The sequence below is a fragment of the Procambarus clarkii genome, chromosome 29 (genome assembly GCF_040958095.1).
Source record: "Procambarus clarkii isolate CNS0578487 chromosome 29, FALCON_Pclarkii_2.0, whole genome shotgun sequence".
Lineage (NCBI taxonomy): Eukaryota > Metazoa > Arthropoda > Malacostraca > Decapoda > Cambaridae > Procambarus > Procambarus clarkii.
Genome location: NC_091178.1, coordinates 6643234 through 6661869, shown reverse-complemented (window position 1 = coordinate 6661869; position 18636 = coordinate 6643234). Strand labels below are relative to the sequence as shown.

Below are 18636 nucleotides of genomic sequence, written 5' to 3'. Positions count from 1 at the left end.
TGCTTGATATTTCTCATGTGTTATTTGGGGCTGTGCAATGTTAGGATAGGAATGTATGATAGTGCTTCAGTGTATGCATTATTAATCCTTAATTATAGGAGGAATTAAATTATCAGTAGTAAATATTTCGTTCTTTTCTTGCAAGCCTACGCAGCACCTGTCTTCCACTGTTGCTCTTCTTTTTTATTATGCTGTACTGTACTACTCTTCATAATATTGAGCAGATTAATATTTACTATTTCCATCCCATGGCAAGGCTGTGAAGTTTTTGGCCTTCATATTCAATCTTAAACCTTGGCTGACATTTGAGGCCTCATGACGCTTCATTTTTAATTAATTGTGATTTGTTCGACATGTGTGATATGAGGGATTTTTCTACCATAATTTTAATATAAATTGAGTCATAATGAGCATAAATATCTTTACACGTGTATCAACAGTTTCAATACTATTATGTCCATATATACTTACATACTGTCCATATATACATACATACTGTCCACATATACATACATACTGTCCATATATACATACTTTATATTTACATTTTGTAGGGACCACATGCACCATCACTATCTTGTGTTTGTTGATGAACTATAATTTAGTAAGCATGGCTGATTGCCACTTGCCTTCATGTAGGTTATAAAGGAATGATACATCCTGTAGGTTGTATAATTCCTGAGCTAAATCACTAATTGGGTATTCCCTTATTAATTGTAGCACCTCATTGTAGCTATTCTCTACCCTGTTTCAGACTGTAGAATATGACTTCTGCTTGGATGATGATGTTACCATGGCCAAGACATTAAAGTCCCTGGGTGTACCAGTCACTATTGATATTTTGAGCAGTCTTCCCCATGGATTTCTCAATCTGTCATTAGTGTCACAAGAGGCTCACTCTGGGTGTAAGAAGTCCATTTCACGCATAAAACAACTGCTTGGTATAGAAGAAAGGGAAGAAAATGCAAAGGGGTGATACCAAGAGTTAAGTCATGCTCATTCTCAGAATTTGCAGTTGGTATGTGCTTTTGAAGAGTATGTGACAACGCATAATCAAAGTCAGGTATTTTTAATTTATATAATGCGAGACCCTTATGAGTAAAATTTAGCAGCTTGCAATTTTGTGCCAATGCTTTAATGCAACCATTTAATGAGTTTTTATATTTTAGTATTTTTACTTTTTAAGGGATTAAGATTTATATACTTTTGAATAGATACATTTATATGTATGTTTCAAAGCTTTTGAGACAAAATAGAATTTGTATACCAGTAATTACTGAAGTATAAACACTTGTGGAGACTTAATTCTCAGCTCTTTAGCTGTAGTGAGTTTATATTGAGTATAGTATTAATGCTGCTCTAAGAAATAATGTAATCACGAACACATGTTATGAATGCAATATTGTCCGCACTCCTGAATCATTACATTTTGAGTTTGCATTAGAGGCTTTTATAGCAAGTTGATTATACAAGGTCTTAAATGTAAGAATTTTGTAACTGCCTAATTCAGCATCAAACCTCATTGCATTGTTGATGTCAGTTTTTTACAAGTACAGTACTCTCTTTTTATTATATTTATCATAGCATCAATACTAGACTAAAATGTTTGGAAAGAACTGGAATGTTACTTGCTTGACTAAGCTGTAAACTAATGCAACAACTCTCTCTCTCATCAACTGCAAATAATGTACCTCTATTTACTTTCCAAATAGTTTCCCATGTCATTGGATGTTACAAGAGGTATTAATTATGCACCAATCTCTATGTGTTGGTGCTGAAATGTTCTAACACAAGTACAATTCAGTATGAGCAAAACATTAACGGAGGTGCACCACAGTCATGCTCGGCTCGACTCAAGGAAGTGTGAGGAGCTGATAACACTGGCTGATCACAAGATTATTAACTTACCTTGTTTCGTGTCTGGCTTAATATAGTTAATTCATTTAATGATAAGAGATGAGTATACAGCTCAGTTATTTATATTATCACTTTTAATGTTGTATCATTGCAATAGGGTGATCCAGAACTGTCCACTTTCATTAGTTAGTATCTAATGATCATACAATAAAAAGGTTTATTGACAGAACTACATTACATGGCTTAATATGCAAGGCCTGGCTTGTCTAACAAGCAGTGATTTTTGTTATTTTCAAATATTTCTTTCCAAATTGTTTTATTCAGGTGAATATTATTATGCTGTGTTAAGAACGTGAAAGGCTGATTTGTTATGTTAGGTTTGATCAAATTTCTATGTTCTTTCAAGTCAAATTAAAAACAAATCCAATAATATATAATGTAAAGAAAAATTTTATGATAAATTTTTTGTTTAAAAATATGACATTTCAGGAAAATTCAGCTTGTTAGGCAATGTGGCCTATTAGGTACAACATATATATTTTATTACAAACATAACAGTGCTGTAGACTATTACAGGTGAAGGATGTGATTTGTACTCGGTGATGGAGTCAGTATTGGGGAGCTACTGAGCGGCCCTCTCGGCAATCTGACTTGAGTCCCTCAGTAGCTCTCCATCCCCCACCTGGTGAATAGGAAGCCACTCAGTAGCTCTCCATCCCTCACCCGGTGAATAGGAAGCCACTCAGTAGTTCTCCATCCCCCACCCGGTGAATAGGAAGCCACTCAGTAGCTCCCCCCAACCCCCACCCAGTGAATGGGGAGCCCCTGAGTAGCTTCCCATCCCCCAACTGGTGAATGGGATGGTTGGCAAACAAGACTCATGGTTGCATGTATCTAGGTGGGGGATTTTATAATGATAAAAGTTTTTTGCGTGGTTTCATCAGAGTTACAAGTTTCTTTAAGCAGTTACTTGTTTTGGAGCATTTGTGGGTTTCTGTTGAGTCCATTGGTTGATTCTGTGGTGATTTCTGATTGCCAGGCTTCCCTCGACCCAAGTGGGCCAGTTACTGGTCGTGGTACCCGGTAGGCACTCACGGGTCATAAGCTACTAGGTTTGGGTACTTACTAGTACTAGGCTAGTACAGTACTAGGCTTGGGTACTTAAAGGCTGTAAGAGTGATTAGCTATTGAGTGGTCTACTAGAAAACAGGTGTTTCACTAAATTCAGTGTTTGGTTTTTGAATATAATTTTATGGTCTATTGTGCTTTAGTGAACTGCTAGGGGGAAGCCAATTGGCATTTACATTTCCTAACATTACCATTAATGTTACTTTCATTAGTCATTCATTCATTGTGATTGTTACATTTCTGTTTGCTGTTTTCACCTAGATCTGTGACATGATCTAACTAGTCATTAGAATGTAGTTTGTCTTGTTATGTATCATCTTTAGTAGTGTTTATGATTGTTAATGTTAATTCTAATGTTGAAATGCAGTTATCACAGGCAAGAAAGAATCTCCCATTATAACAGTGAGCAAATACGGAAGTCAGAAGACGTCTAATTCTTCAAGTCCAGTAAGCATTTATATGTATATATTGCTGTTGCACAAAGAGTCATATTCTCAACAGTGCTGTTAGTCATCTTGGATTTTGTTGACAGATTTAATTATGTTCTCATATAGTTTATGTCTATGTGCTCTTGTTTGACTGTGCAGTCAGACAACAAATATGTACACATTTGCTTTTGCCAATATCAATGACCAGAAATGGTGCATATGTAACATAATGTTATGAATTGATGAGTACATTTTTTTTTTTATTTGGTCATCAGTTATCACATTTGGTAGCTTATAGGAAGTGGTAGCTAAGGCATCCAAAATATTGTACGAAACACGTGAGATGTCTGTTGTTAGTAAGACAAAGATACACCAATAGAAGAATGAATCATTTGTAAATGTAAAAAAGAAAATAGTGTGTGATATTGGATGAGTGGACTGAATTAGGTGATATGAAGTATGTGTATCTATTGTATATGGTCTGGCACTGACCATAGACTAGTATGCAATAGCTAGAAGATAGAACAGGAACATTTTTCTATTTTAAAGTTTCTCTTTGGTTGATGGAGTTTTATTAAATGTTGTTGCTCTGTCTTGAGATGATGTTTTGTTTCATTATGGTTGTAGCAGTCTACATTGTTGGTTGATTATAAAGTTTATATGCAAAATATTTTATTAGTGCCTAATGTTAGGCTCCAGTGCAGTTGGTTAATAATAATTACCTCAGAGGAGAATAATGTGCTTAAGCTCAGGTTTTATTAATGTATTGTGTGAAAATTGTTGATTAAGTAGTCCATTCTACCACTCGAGAACAAGAACAGCATCCCCCTTTTCTTAGGGGAGATGTCATCTATGGTGCCAAGGCCTCTTCTCATGGGCACTTAGTGCAACAGTATCTTGCACTTTACTCTTGGATCTGCATTGTCTTGCTAACAGTTATGCACAGTCTTGTAGAATGTCCGGATTTTTAGGATAATGATGAATCTTCTTTCCCCAATATTTCTTTGAGGTACATATTTTTTGACAAAACCATTGGTGAATCTGATACCTTTGACATTACTCCCTATATATATGTATATTTTTGTTCTTATACCAGTATTGGAATCTGAATGATATCTAACTATTTCTGAATATTGTGTGACAGTGCTAAATAGTCTTCCAGGCTTGGCACCTTATTTTGATAATTTATAATTGCATGTATATGTGATGAGGCTATCATGTTCTAGTGGCCTGTGGATATCAAATGTAATTTCATCTCTACCGATAATGTTTGAATGACATTCCCAGAGAGATTCACATCAAAGAAATGGGTTACAAAACACTTCCTTGAGCTATGTCAGAAAGAGCTTTACGTACAATATATACAAGCAAAAAAAAAAAATACATAAAAGTAGCATCCAGATTGAACACTTGAGTCGTGAACTAGTCAGAACTCTTGTGGCATCAAAAATGACCCCAGCATCTCGATACACTCAAACTACGGAACACATCATTTTTGTTTTTGTTTTTTATTCCTTTTCTGTGTATGTAAATGTATCATTCCCTTAATGCAAATCTTGTTGCATAATTTTTATATATTCTTTCACACAACTTTGATGGTGCAGTTTTGATGATAACCACATGCTGAGGATTTATAATTTAAATCTGAACTATAACTAGGTGTGCTAAACAGGGATGATCTGCAGGTATTTTTTGTTGTAGAGTGTGCAAGGTAAAGCCCATTGTTGATCATTTATATATATATACCAGCACCTAAGTCTTTTGTACAAGGATTTTTTATGTGGCTGTATGGTCTCATGTTTTAAAATTGTTTGGGTTATTAAATATATTTGTTGAAGGCATGTAACTGAATCTCTTTTATATATATGTATGTATGTATGTATGTATGTATGTATGTATGTGCTGGACTTATTTACAATAATGATAGTACAGTATGTATGCAATATCTTGGAGGCATTTTGTTATCATTAATTTATTTTTGTATTGGATAATACATAACATTTTCTGATTAGAGAAGTTCTTTAGTAAATGTTATAATGATACCTTTAATAAATATTACATCAATAAAAGTTATCGAGGTAAGACATTAATTATATAAATCATTGATGACAACTATTACTTTATTCCTGTGTTACAGTCTTTGTTGTGTGTGTAGGAATTGTAGCGTGACTGTTGCTTGAGTGGTTACGGTAGTCCGTTACAAGGTAGGACTTGTATAGCTGTGTGTGTGTGTGTGTGTGTGTGTGTGTGTGTGTGTGTGTGTGTGTGTGTGTGTGTGTGTGTGTGTGTGTGTGTGTGTGTGTGTGTGTGTGTGTGTGTGTTAAGCTGTGCCATACTCATTGTCAACATTGTATTGTGAATTCTCGACAAATCGTTTTAGTTAAATCTTCTTTCAAGTAATTGAAGAAAAGTTCCCTTTGCAGAATGTACACTTCCATTTTATACACAGCAGGCTTGCTTGGTAGGAAAAAGAGAATAAATGTACAAATAACGTGCATATACCAGCTAAACATATTTATGAGAAAAGCTTTTTTGTTATTGCAGTGTTAGAATACACATAATGATCCTAATTTGACTTGGGGCACACTTTGTTCAACACTTCATGGATGAACTGTCGTGTCTGGTTATGTTTTTGGTCTGGAATCCTTCATGAAACAATCCTGTAATTAATTCTGGTAAATTAGATGCATTAGCAACTTATAAATGCTGAACAATATGAGACAGTATCCAGACAGTATATTAGTACAGTATCCACCCACATAAATAATGTGGGTGGATACATTAAAAATAATAATAAATTCCCTTATTGTTTGTTGCCAGTACTTGAGCCTGAACAGTACCTATCCTCATTAAATAAAAACTATTCATACATTACTGTAAATATAATTTAATAATAAATCATTATACTGGGGGACAGACAGCCAGCAAATGTATATATTAGGCTTGTCAAAGTCTCCCCTCCCTAACGTCAAAATTACTGACACCCCCAAGCATGTAACCCCACAAGAAGTTGACTAACTCCTGGGTACCTATATACTGCTAGGTGTACAGGGGCATTAGATGATAGGAAAAATACCCAACCATGTCTGTCTCACCCGGGATTCAATACTATTGTTACTTTGGTGCAATGCTGTAATAATAAGGAATAAGCAGCCCCATTGTTATATATATACTGTGCTGCATTATAAATGGCTGAAAAACAGTTGAAAAACACTAGTACCTGTATACAAAATCATAATTTCTGACTTCACAAGAGTCACTGGGTGTTGCATTTGGAGATAGAGGGGCAAAGAAGCCATCCCTGAACTGTTTATGACAATAACAAAAAGGGGGCCTGGTCGAGGACCGAACTGCAGGGACGCTAAGCCCAGAAATCATCTCAAGCTAACCTCAAGATAGATCACCTACCACCCATGTGTCATCCTGAAGAGATGATTGACTAGCCCTAAATATCTGGCCTCCAACCACAGACAGTCAGACATTCTCTATTATAGATATGGGTGAACAGTATAGTTAACCCACTATTGCTTACAGAGCAATGAGAGTTTTTTTTTTTTTTTTTTTTTTTTGAGATATATACAAGAGTTGTTACATTCTTGTACAGCCACTAGTACGCGTAGCGTTTCGGGCAGGTCCCTGGAATACGATCCCCTGCCGCAAAGAATCGTTTTTTCATCCAAGTACACATTTTACTGTTGCGTTAAACAGAGGCTACAGTTAAGGAATTACGCCCAGTAAATCCTCCCCGGCCAGGATACGAACCCATGACATAGCGCTCGCGGAACGCCAGGCGAGTGTCTTACCACTACACCACGGAGACTGTCAAAGGTCCATGCTTTATGTTCAACGCAGAAAGTGTTGTTTCATTATTATTGTGGTGATGAATGTTGAATGTTTATTCCATTTGTTTGTTTGTATTCAGTATTATTTCTGTGCATAGTTATTGTCACATAAATCATGAAATTACAACACTGACATTCTAATACCTTTGATTGTAGTACTGTGCTAACATAGTCCCACCTTAGTTGTACTGACATCCACTTACCTTTGATTGTAGGTGGATGGCTAAAACACAATTGCTGGAAAAAATACACTTAAATTGCATGCTAGTCACAATGTCAAATATTTATGATTAGTATTGTTATCTTTCAAGTAAGATGCCTGCTTTATTTTATTTACACATAGTTTTTTTTTTTACAATTCAACATAAAATAATAAGTACATGAGGTTTCATTATGTGTGTTTAAGTTACGAGCTAAGTAGTTACACCATAATTAAGTATTATATCCTGTTTTCAACTGATACTCAGCATATTATTAAAAATGAAGAGACTGGTTATTTTACACAATGCATGTTGTGCATCAGTTACCTTGGACTCCTGAACTACAATGGTTCAGGAGGTCAATGGGTGTGGCAGTTAACTTGACCTCATGAACCACAAAGGCAGGGAGGTGTCGGTTAACTTGGTCTCGTGAGCCCCAAAACAGGGAGGTGTCGGTTAACTTGGCATCATGAACAACAAAGCAGGGAGGTGTCAGTTAATTTGGCCTCATGAACCACAATGCAAGTGGTGCATCAGTTATCTTGGCCTCATTAGCTATTAACCTTGGTCTTTACTTTAGTTCATTATATTTAAACTTACATATTTATATAATATATTCAATACCCTTTATCTACATTTAAAATTTAAACCATATAATATGGCTTTCTAGTTTCTCAGCCTTTTTTATGGATTTTATTTCATAAAAATGTGCGCGTGTTTATAGGTTCACATTTTGGAACCAAAGCCATGTGTGTATATGAGCATGTAAACATTCGGACATCCACCCTGTGTGTGTTTATGGGCACACATTGTGAAATTGGCATCTCTCAAATCATCATCAGTAGTTCCTGTGTAACAATATCCCATAGAAAGCCCAAGTCTAGCTAACACCGTCTGCCAATTGGAAATAGGGTGATGTATAGTAACTTTTCAAAATAACTATTTCAAATGTGTGTTTTATTTTAAGGCCATTCGGTACTTGGTGGACTTGGGTCAATTATGGGATAGAAATTTGCCTCTTATTGCCTAAAATATCTTGCGTCATTCTGCCGAACAGCTCATATTATACCTCATGGTTATTTGCAAAATAACCATGCTTTCTGATTCCCACCAATTCTCTTAGATGAAATATCACTAGGTACACTCCTTTAAGGAAATAAATTTATTCAATGCAACTAAGTTTGTTTCTGCTCTCACATCAGCATTTTAAGTACTGTACCTCGCTTTTACCTGTAACTTGAATAATGCTATACAGTACTGTATAGCCGTATTGGCTTAATGCTTTCTTTTGATAATTACTTAGACCTGCCTGTATAGAAAGTAGCCAGGATTGAAATAAATGTTAAGACTACATTCCAGATTTTATTTTTAAGTATACAGTATATGTATGTTATATGTATATATGCATGTATACAGACCTTGCAACAAACATTCATAATGGCAGCACATAGGTCACAAATGGTTTTAACTCACAAATTTGGGTTTTAGCCATGATGTACCCTTCAGTTTTTTTATGAAATTAATAAATTGCAGAATATTTTAAGTTGATTTTTTTAGCCTTAGCAACCTTCATGGTACTGTATACTGTTTCGTTTAATATTCAGTTGTAAAGATTTAAAATTGTGCAAGGGTTGTGAAAGGTTAAAATTTTATGCATTGGAGTAATTTACTGATATTTAATATTTATGTTATCTCAGACTTGATGTTATCTTCAGGTATCAATTGATATGATAATACAAAGTGGTACAGTAAATGATTACATGACACTTTCATTATATTTGTGTGTATAATGTACTGATCTGCTTGCATTTGAACTATACCTAATATGTAGTGTGCCACATTGATTAATAACTAATAAAATTAAAGGCTAACTTATGCAGCACTGATCAAATACTTAGCAACATTTATAACTACATATTCAGTAATATCAATTATCATCGGTGTGATTTCGTCAGCAGGCTTTCTTCCAAGTGTAAACCTTGACTCAGGAGTTCCTCGGCAGGTGTTGCAGGACTTGTGGTGGTTGACCTTGGGAACCAGCGAGGTCAGTGATTCAGCTCTGCTTGTCTGTGGGTTTAAACAAATCAGTTTATGCAGCTAGAATAAGAGACAAAACCTTGCATGTCTTAATAAGGGGTAAGTGCTTAAGAGTTTGAGGTAGAGAGGTTTTCTCATGTATGGAAGTATATAGAGGGCAAGGATGAACAAAGGTGTGCTCACATCTGACTAAAATGGGAATATGGACAAGTGGGGCCATGAGGAGAGCCTTCCTCGGTCAGCAGTGTGGGGGAGGACTTGTGTACTCTGTTTGGTATGTAAACAAATACTATTTACAATTCATGATGCTCTGTTGATTATTGCATTCAGGGACACCTTGCCTATTCTTTAATCATCAAATCGTCAAGTTTTTTATGCAAAGGAGATACAGTATTTATATTTTACATGAAGATACTGTTTATTTGTGCTTTAGGTTGTGTCCTTAACACTGTGTTGTTCTTGCAGTTAGTGGTCGATCTCCTTTACATTGGCTTTATTTTTAATTGGAATTTTCATTATATTGTTCACGTTTGTATTATTTTGTTATTCTCATTTGTTCTACTGTACTAAATTTTGCCACAGCTTTTGAGTTAACAGAAATGTAAATATTTTGTCTTGTGAGCACCTGTTGCCTTGTTCACTCACTGTCCCCTTCTCCTCCTCCCTCTCTTCCTCTTTATATATCTTCTCTCTCACTCTCATAGAACATAATAAATAAATGAAACTGCAGAAATCCTATTGGCCCGTACAAAGCAGCTCCATACAAACCAAAGGATAGTTCCTCTAGACTGGAAATATGCAAATGTCACCCATTTTTTAAAAAAGGCAAAAAGAGCTTAGCAGAAAACCACCATGCGATCAGCTTGACAACACACATCTGTAGGTTCACGGAGAGAATCCTAAGGGAAGGAGTAATTCACCATCTCACAGCGAACAATCTTGAAAAATCGATGCAACTTGAGTTAAAAAATCATCCAGCCTTACGAACCTGCTCGCATTTTTGGAAATGGTAACCGGCTCTCAAAGGACCTCCGGTGGATGTAATATACATGGATTTTGCTAAAGCTTTAGGTACGGTATCACATGAAAGACTAGCAAGGAAATTACAGGCACATGGAATGAATGGTAGAATACTAGAATGGAGAAAACAAAGGGGTCATGCTAAATAGAAAAAAATACGACTGGAGAAATGGGGTTTCACAGTGGTTTATTTTGGGACCGAACTTTTGTGTCATATACATCAACAACATGGATGAGAATATTACAAATTACATCATAAAATTTCGTAGATGACACTAAGATTTACGGTAAAGTGGGAAGTGAAAATTATATTGAGGCCTTACAAAAGAGAACTACATACTACATACAACTCCACAAATGGTCAGAAGACTGGCAAATGCTTTTTAATATCTAAAAATGCGAGATCTTGCATGTGGGGCATAACAACCTACGTCATAACTACCAAATTAAGAGCATTACCTTGCAGCAGACTGATGAAGAAAATAACCTTGGAGTCAGACTCCATCACTCTGAAAGTTGCACAACAAGTGGGAGCGGCAGTAAAAAAAAAAAGCTGATTCAAATCCTAGGAATAAAGCGTACTGTTGACTTGATGGTCAGAAGAAAAAGATGGTAGTTATTCAACTGTATAAATCTCTGTTGCAATTAATCCAATAATCACTTGGATTATTGTATCCAAGCATAGAAACCTCATCTTCAGAAAGACATTGCTTCTTAGAAAGTTATTCTCCTAAATTATTTATTTTATTATACAATAGGATTTATCTCTGCCGTGCTGTATGTACTTCATAATCACTTTTAACCTTTCTTTCTTGTTTTTATCATTTCTTGTTAGTTTGACAAATTGCCGTTGTTCTGGATAGACGTCACCATTCTAAATACGTCTGTTTTTTTCCAATAAGGATCCATAGTCCTATTTTTGTTAACGTTCTCTTGATATAATTTCCTTTTCATGTTTGCTGTCAGTGTTACTATTTCCACCATCCGCATGTTCTCCTCCTCTCGTCTCTCACTTTCTCCAAGGCTGTCTTTTCTTTCTTTGTTGTCCTCTGTTGCGTCTCCTTCATCCTTGTTATCACATCCTCCCTTGTTCTCCCTCACCAACGATTTTCGTTCTTTCTGCTTCCTGTATTCTATTGTCGCCATAATCTTTCTCTTTTTTACCTTCTGATGCCTCCCTCCATCTTTCTCCATCTCCTTTCCTTCTCTCACCTTACTCCCTTTCTATCCCTCCACTCCTCTCCTCGCTCGAGCGTGACATGTAAGACACCTGACTGGCCTTGAGGTTCACCCCGAAGGAAACAAAAGTCACTTGTGTGTACATAGGCTGTCTCGAGGGATTTTTAATGGAGAGTCCGGGGAGAAGCGGAGGGAAGAGAAGGGGTGCTTCGAAATCTGAGGGACAGGAGGCCGGAGGAAGGTGATAGGGGTTCAGGGGCAGCAATGGAGGTGTCTGCCTTTATTAAAGGGAATTAAGGGAAGATTTACAATGGATGAGGAACAGTATTGAGATGCCTTATCCAGGATGGCAGCCCATTACGTCCGGGTCAGGACATGGAGTCGGTACTGACCCAAGATTATAGGAATGAGGTCTAATCATCAGATCAGCACATCAGCTCAGGAAATCCCATCTGCCAATGACCCGGGGTCGTGAGCGTCACTCCCGACGCCCCAGCACCTCACAAACCTACAGTCAGACACAAGCATAAAGATCAGATAATCTACAAAAAATTGGTCACTAAATCGGATATTGTGGCACTGATGGGAACAAGGTTGTATATAAGAACAGGTAAATGGATAAGAATGTGTAAATGATGCAGATCTCACACATGGGATTAGAGGTCCCTCCCAAGGTCGAATTGCTGATCTTCCTCAGGATCCAACTCAGTAGTTGACTAACTCCCGGGTACTTAGAATTACTGCTAGGTAAACGAGCCATTAGGTGAAAGGAAACGTGCTCAACCATTTCTGTCCTGTTCGGGAATCGGGCATACAATTTGCTATTAACTCTTGACTGATTAAGGAACTGCAGAGGGATAATTACAACACTAAAACTGAAAACTAAAATTGTAATAATTGGATCATTTAAATTTCTTGGATCTAAATTGGATTGAACTCAAGGCTAGTATATTAAATGTGAATGATTATCAACTTTAGCAGACTACCCTAGAATTTTTAATTTTCGTACAGAAAAATATAAAACATCTTTCTCAATGCATGTCAGGAACGCAGGAGCAAATTTAAATGTTATTGTGGTCCACATGCTCTTAGGAAGTTGAAATAAGTAAAATAAACATAATTAGTTATCGACTACAAATTCCTAACTGGCTACTGAAACCTTTAACCTCAGTTCTTTGGTTCAAGTTCAAGTACGTTTATTGAGTACTCATACCCAATAATCCCGTGAATGACTGCACCCCTTAGTCATACTAAAAAATCCTATGAATGACTTTGCACCTCGTAATCATACTAAAAAAAATCCCACGAATGACTTTGTACCTCGTAGTCAGACCCAAAAATCACGTGAATGACTGCACATATGCGCAGTCTTATCAACACGACAGAAAGGTAGGTTTATCGAACGATGAACGTGCAATCAAACATAGTGTTCCTCATTAGTCTTCTTTATGCCATTCATCAGAACGCAAGTTGTAAAGTTTCATACCTCGCTTGTGTTTTGGCCTCACTACTGTGACGCGATCACTTGACGGAAAGAGAAGCTGTCGCACATTGTCTGCGAGTAGTTCATTTGGGCATCGGTCAATGCCCAAATTTTCAATGATGAATTTTTCATCGATTATCGTTAAATCAACTGTTATTATAAACTCTTAACGAGTCTAAATGTATACTTATATACTCCCGTATCTGTACTTTGCTTTATTTAATTAAAAACTCCAATTCTTTCGATGACGGAATTTTGCCTTGAGTGACCATGCAGACTTTGTTTTGCAAAGTCACTCAAAACCTTGTTTTGAGTGGCCCATCTCTGACGATGACTGCTGTAACTTGCGAGACACGTCAAGTGCCTATGACGATGGCTGCTGTATTCTGAAATGTACATGCGTCGATGAGAATGGCTGCTGTATCTTGAGAAGTACAGTCGCCTCTTACGAGGACTGATGCATCCTGAGAGGTACATTCGCCTCTGACGACTACTGGAACCTGAAAGGTACAGTTGCGTGAAAGGTACTGACAATAGTTGTGCAACCAGCCTCATCTACACTCTTGATGATCAATGTGCTCTGCTGCCTTCATGCGTTTCCTCTCTGATGTGTTTCACTCGGTATACATTTACGTCTCGCAATGAATAAATCATGGCACCAGATTTTCTTCCAGTATACACGACGCATCCGCCATGATGTTATACATCGTCATAATAACAGTGCACGTTATGGATACTTCAACACAACTCAACGGGTACGCGCAGCAGGGATGACAAGTCGGGCGAGGTCCCACTCACTTACACAAACAAGCCATCAGGGCGGGTGTGGTCCAACCGGATTTTGCAGATTTTTTAGGTCCTCTGGTGTGGGGAACACACTGATGTTGGTGTTCTTCAGGTGTGGGAAAACGCCGGTGTTGGTGTTCCTCAGGTGTGGAGGAGACGCCGGTGTTGGTGTTCTTCAGATGGGGGGGAGACGCTGGTGTTGGTGTTCCTCAGGTGTGGGGGAGACGTCGGTGTTCCATACTGGTGTCTTGGTCAGGCTCCGCTGCTGGGCCAATGTTACTCGGGAATGTTATCTCCTGCCAAATTCTGTTTCAATAGGCTCCTTTAAAAAATAATCCCACAATATTTATAAATCTAACCTATAAATATGAGCCAATAGCCCAAGCAGACTAATCAAACCTTGCCGGGAATTCCAAGAGCTTGCAGTGTTGGAAGGTCTAGCGGCACCGGGTGTCCTCACACTCCGTCTCCTCCTTCACTCTCCAGTGGATGCACGCTCCTTGTAAATCATTGGAGCACCAGTATCCTCTCCCCAACAATTATGCAAATCATCATTCACAGACGTCATTAACCTTGACCTGTGGCTTGCCATCATCTCCAGGCTACACACCGAGCCTTCTGCCACTACGAAAGCCCTCTAGTCACGCCTTTCCTCTTCTAAGCAACATAGTACCTGGTTTTTGAGGTGGAATATTTGATATTAATAGAGACGTTTACTAGCACATTCCCATTGTGCAGTAAGCTAATTGCATTCTCAATTATTTGGTCGCTATGTTCTCGAAATTACCTTCTTGCAAGACTAGTAGATTCAGAACGTAACGGGGCACACAGTTATATGCTGTTATTGTAAATTCAAGAGAATAGGATCAAGTAATCAAACGCTCTAATTATCAAAGCATTTTGCACTTCGAAAAGCTGTTGTAAATTAGTGAGGCGTGGTTATGGACGGCCGCCCTGGTTGTTCGAACTTGAGTCCCAAGCCTCAGCCTTCCAAGAAGTGTTGTGCCTTATCATGCAGTCACGAACCTGGCTGCCCCCTCATTCTTTTGTCTTGCACAAATTTATACCAAGCAACCGGTCAACCAGGATGTAAACAAAAGGACCAGCCCTTGAGGATATTAAGGTCCGTGGAGGTAGAGCGGGAACACCAGTTAGTGTGGAGCAGCCTTCCTGTACGCAGTCAGGGCGGGATACCTCTTGCTGCTGTCCACCTGAACCAACCTGCACCCGCCTGAAAATACTTGCGTCTTGTACCGTGAGTTAACTTCAGGTGATTCCGTTGTTAATTAATAAACTGGAAATGCAACAGATACTGCACTGACATTAAATTGAGCTCATTATTGAGTTTTTAATTGCTTGAATTATTTAACTTCAACGAATAAAAACAATATTGATGTAACTTTATATCTAATATATGGAGTACAGACTTTGTGAGCTTATATGTCAAGTATATGGTTCTTATACACGATAATACACGGAGAATACAGTTCTTATTCTTAATAAAACATAAAGTATACGATTCTTATACACGAAAACACATGAAGTACGATCCTGACCCACTGTGTAAGTCTATAGGAATTATGTATAGATTCCGGACCTTTAAAGTACAATAATATTTTAAAGGAATTCCCAATATTAATATATATTATCCATTGCAAAAGAAGTTAGTGTTAAAGGCGGTGTCCCAGGACATGAATGGTTCCAGCACGGCTAGGTCTCTTGATCTGCCACAACATACAAAATACAAAGTGCTAACCTAACCAGAAACGTACGAACCCAAGCAACCCACCTAACCTAACCATAGAAAACGTGAATTTTTGTAGTACTGTAGTTGATAGGAAACACCTGAAGCTCCGGACTCAGGCTACACTATTGTAAACAGCCATGCAATGCTGTATTATAACTACAGCTAATCATGGTAAAATTTTGACTGTTCTTTTACTGCTGTAGTGATTTCGATGCTGTAACGCTAATACCCAACAGTCCCAAGTTCGACTCTCTGGGAGACGGTACAGCCTTAGTTACACCGAATGTATCTATTTATGCACAAGGAAAATGAGCGTACAAAACCTGATGCGTATTGATGAAATATACGTATATTTATCAAGTATATTTACTTGAGATATAATTCCCGCTATCCTCGACCAAACGGCATTATATTTAAATTTTCTTAGGTAAACTCGTACATTATTTGCTAGCCATACGACTGTTCAATTTATTTTTCCTTGCACCACTAGTGCAACTGGTTCACAAATATTCAGTCCCTGTTATACGAGTAGGAAAATTGTCCGTGATGGAAACCTAGGTCACAGGAAAATAGCATTTGTCTTGCAGCGGTTGACCTCAAGTAAGTAATTATCAAGAGAAGGCACCAAGCCGGGGTTGACCTCAAACTGTGATTTACTGCCTTCCTTGACAGAATTGAAGTAGGTTCATGCCTTTTCCTATTGCATTTTTCTCGTCGCCAAAGGCGTCAGAAACTTGACAATGAAACAGTCACGTACGAAATTCATTTGATTGGTTTCTAATGTTTGTTGTTCTTCAGGGCAACCATGCGTGGATATGGCGTGTTGGTGCTGCTGATGGGGACGCTGGTGGGAGCCTTGAAGGACCCTGGTATAGGCGACACACTCTCCCCCGCCATCAGTGGTACAGATCTTGGCCATGAGAGGAGCAAGAGACACTTGGTGGATGTCTTGGAGCACAAGTTACGACATAAGCGAGATCCTGGCAGCCCTCATGGATATGGCTTCTCCTTCAGAACTGGAGGTTGCAGCACGTGTGGAGGAGGCGGCTTCCAAGGAGGAGGAGGAGGAGGGGGAGGAAGCAATGGGGGAGCAGGCTATGGATACGGAGGTAGTGGGGGAGGCGGCCATGGATGGAGAGCTGGTGGTTCAGGAGCAGATTTCATAAACACATTAGGCGGATTTGTAGCAGGTGGTCTTGGTGGAGGTGGTTTTGGTGGAGGTCTTGGTGGAGGTGGTGGTGGTGGATGCGGTGGAGGAGGAGGAGGGTGTTCCGGTGGAGGTGGTGGAGGAATAGGTGGTGGTGGTGGCGGATGTGGTGGAGGAGGGTGTTCCGGCGGAGGAGGACCTGGAAGCAGCGGTTATGGAGGTTCTGGATCAAGAGCGTCCAGCAGCAGCAGTTCATGGAGTAATGCCGGAGCATATGGCAGTGCCGGAGCGAGCAGTAGCAGCAGTGCATCGTCAGCAGCCAGCGGGGGCTCCTACGGCGGCTGTGGGTCAGGCTGCAGAGGTCGACGGTCAGTGGCGGGAAGAACCAGAAGGGAAGTCAAGAAGTTTGGCAGCGGTTCTGCTAGTGGATCGTTTTCCTTCAGCGCGTCTGGAGGATCTGGATCAGCCAGTGGTTCTGAAAGTGCTTCTGGGTCACACTCGGGCTCCGGGTCTGGATCCTTTAGTGGTTCGGGAGCCTTCGGTGGTTCTGGAGGAGGATCAGGAAGTGGTTCTGGATCCTTCAGTGGTTCTGGAGGAGGATCAGGAAGTGGTTCTGGATCTATCAGCGGTTCGTGGGGTGGATCTGGCCACGGAACAGGTGGTGGATCAGGTCACGGAACAGGTGGAGGATCAGGTGGTGGATCTGGGCATGGAACAGGTGGTGGATCAGGTCATGGAATAGGTGGAGGGTCAGGAGGTGGATCTGGGCATGGAACAGGTGGTGGATCGAGTCATGGAATAGGTGGTGGGTCAGGTGGCGGATCTGGCCATGGAACAGGTGGTGGATCTGGGCATGGAACAGGTGGTGGATCAGGTCATGGAACAGGTGGAGGGTCAGGAGGTGGATCTGGGCATGGAACAGGTGGTGGATCAGGTCATGGAATAGGTGGTGGGTCAGGTGGCGGATCTGGCCATGGAACAGGTGGTGGATCTGGCCATGGAACAGGTGGAGGATCTGGCCATGGAACAGGTGGTGGATCTGGCCATGGAACAGGTGGAGGATCTGGCCATGGAACAGGTGGTGGATCTGGCCATGGAACAGGTGGTGGATCAGGTCACGGAACAGGTGGTGGATCTGGCCATGGAACAGGTGGTGGATCTGGCCATGGAACAGGTGGTGGATCTGGCCATGGAACAGGTGGTGGATCTGGCCATGGAACAGGTGGTGGATCTGGCCATGGAACAGGTGGTGGATCTGGGCATGGAATAGGTGGTGGATCTAGCCACGGAACAGGTGGTGGATCGGGTGGCGGATTCGGTGGTGGATCGGGTGGCGGATTCGGTGGTGGATCGGGTGGCGGATTCGGTGGTGGATCGGGTGGCGGATTCGGTGGTGGATCGGGTGGCGGATTCGGTGGTGGATCGGGTGGCGGATTCGGTGGTGGATCGGGTGGCGGATTCGGTGGTGGATCGGGTGGCGGATTCGGCGGTGGATCGGGTGGTGGATCAGGAAGCGGGTTAGGTGGGTCGGTGGGCGGGGGCGGCGGGGGTGGCGGCGGCTGGTCTGGAGGCGGCGGGCAACAGGCCGGAGGCAGCGGGGGCGGCTACGGGGGCGGCGACGGCTCCTGGGCTACAGGCGAGGCCTACACTGGCGGACAGTCAGGGGTGAAGGGTGTGAGGGTGGGTGTCAAAGGTGACGGCCGGAAAAGTGTTAGCGTGGCTGTGAAGAGCAGTGATCAGGTGTAGCCTCAAGCTCGGTTCACACTGATTCAGTATGGTGCT

General features: G+C 40.2%; 2 protein-coding genes and 1 long non-coding RNA gene across 5 annotated transcripts in view; 2 read left to right on the top strand and 1 right to left on the bottom strand.

Moving 5' to 3' along the window:
* Positions 1 to 8998, top strand: part of LOC138369772 (hormone-sensitive lipase-like) — a 28085-nt gene extending 19087 nt beyond the window's left edge. For both annotated transcript variants that reach the window (XM_069333349.1, XM_069333348.1), the window contains exon 12: positions 755 to 8998. In XM_069333349.1, coding sequence (XP_069189450.1) covers positions 755 to 976 — 222 coding nt within the window. In that variant the 3' untranslated portion in view covers positions 977 to 8998. The remainder of the gene's footprint in view (positions 1 to 754) is intronic.
* The window catches only part of LOC138369774 (uncharacterized), a 47735-nt gene continuing 37903 nt past the window's right edge, over positions 8805 to 18636 (bottom strand). For both annotated transcript variants that reach the window (XR_011229943.1, XR_011229944.1), the window contains one exon: positions 8805 to 9522. This is a non-coding gene — a long non-coding RNA (uncharacterized lncRNA). The remainder of the gene's footprint in view (positions 9523 to 18636) is intronic.
* On the top strand, positions 15100 to 18600 carry LOC123765162 (uncharacterized). Its single transcript, XM_045753639.2, has 2 exons — positions 15100 to 15215; positions 16506 to 18600. The coding sequence occupies exon 2, from the start codon at positions 16513 to 16515 to the stop codon at positions 18598 to 18600; it is 2088 nt and encodes a 695-aa protein (XP_045609595.2). The 5' UTR covers positions 15100 to 15215; positions 16506 to 16512.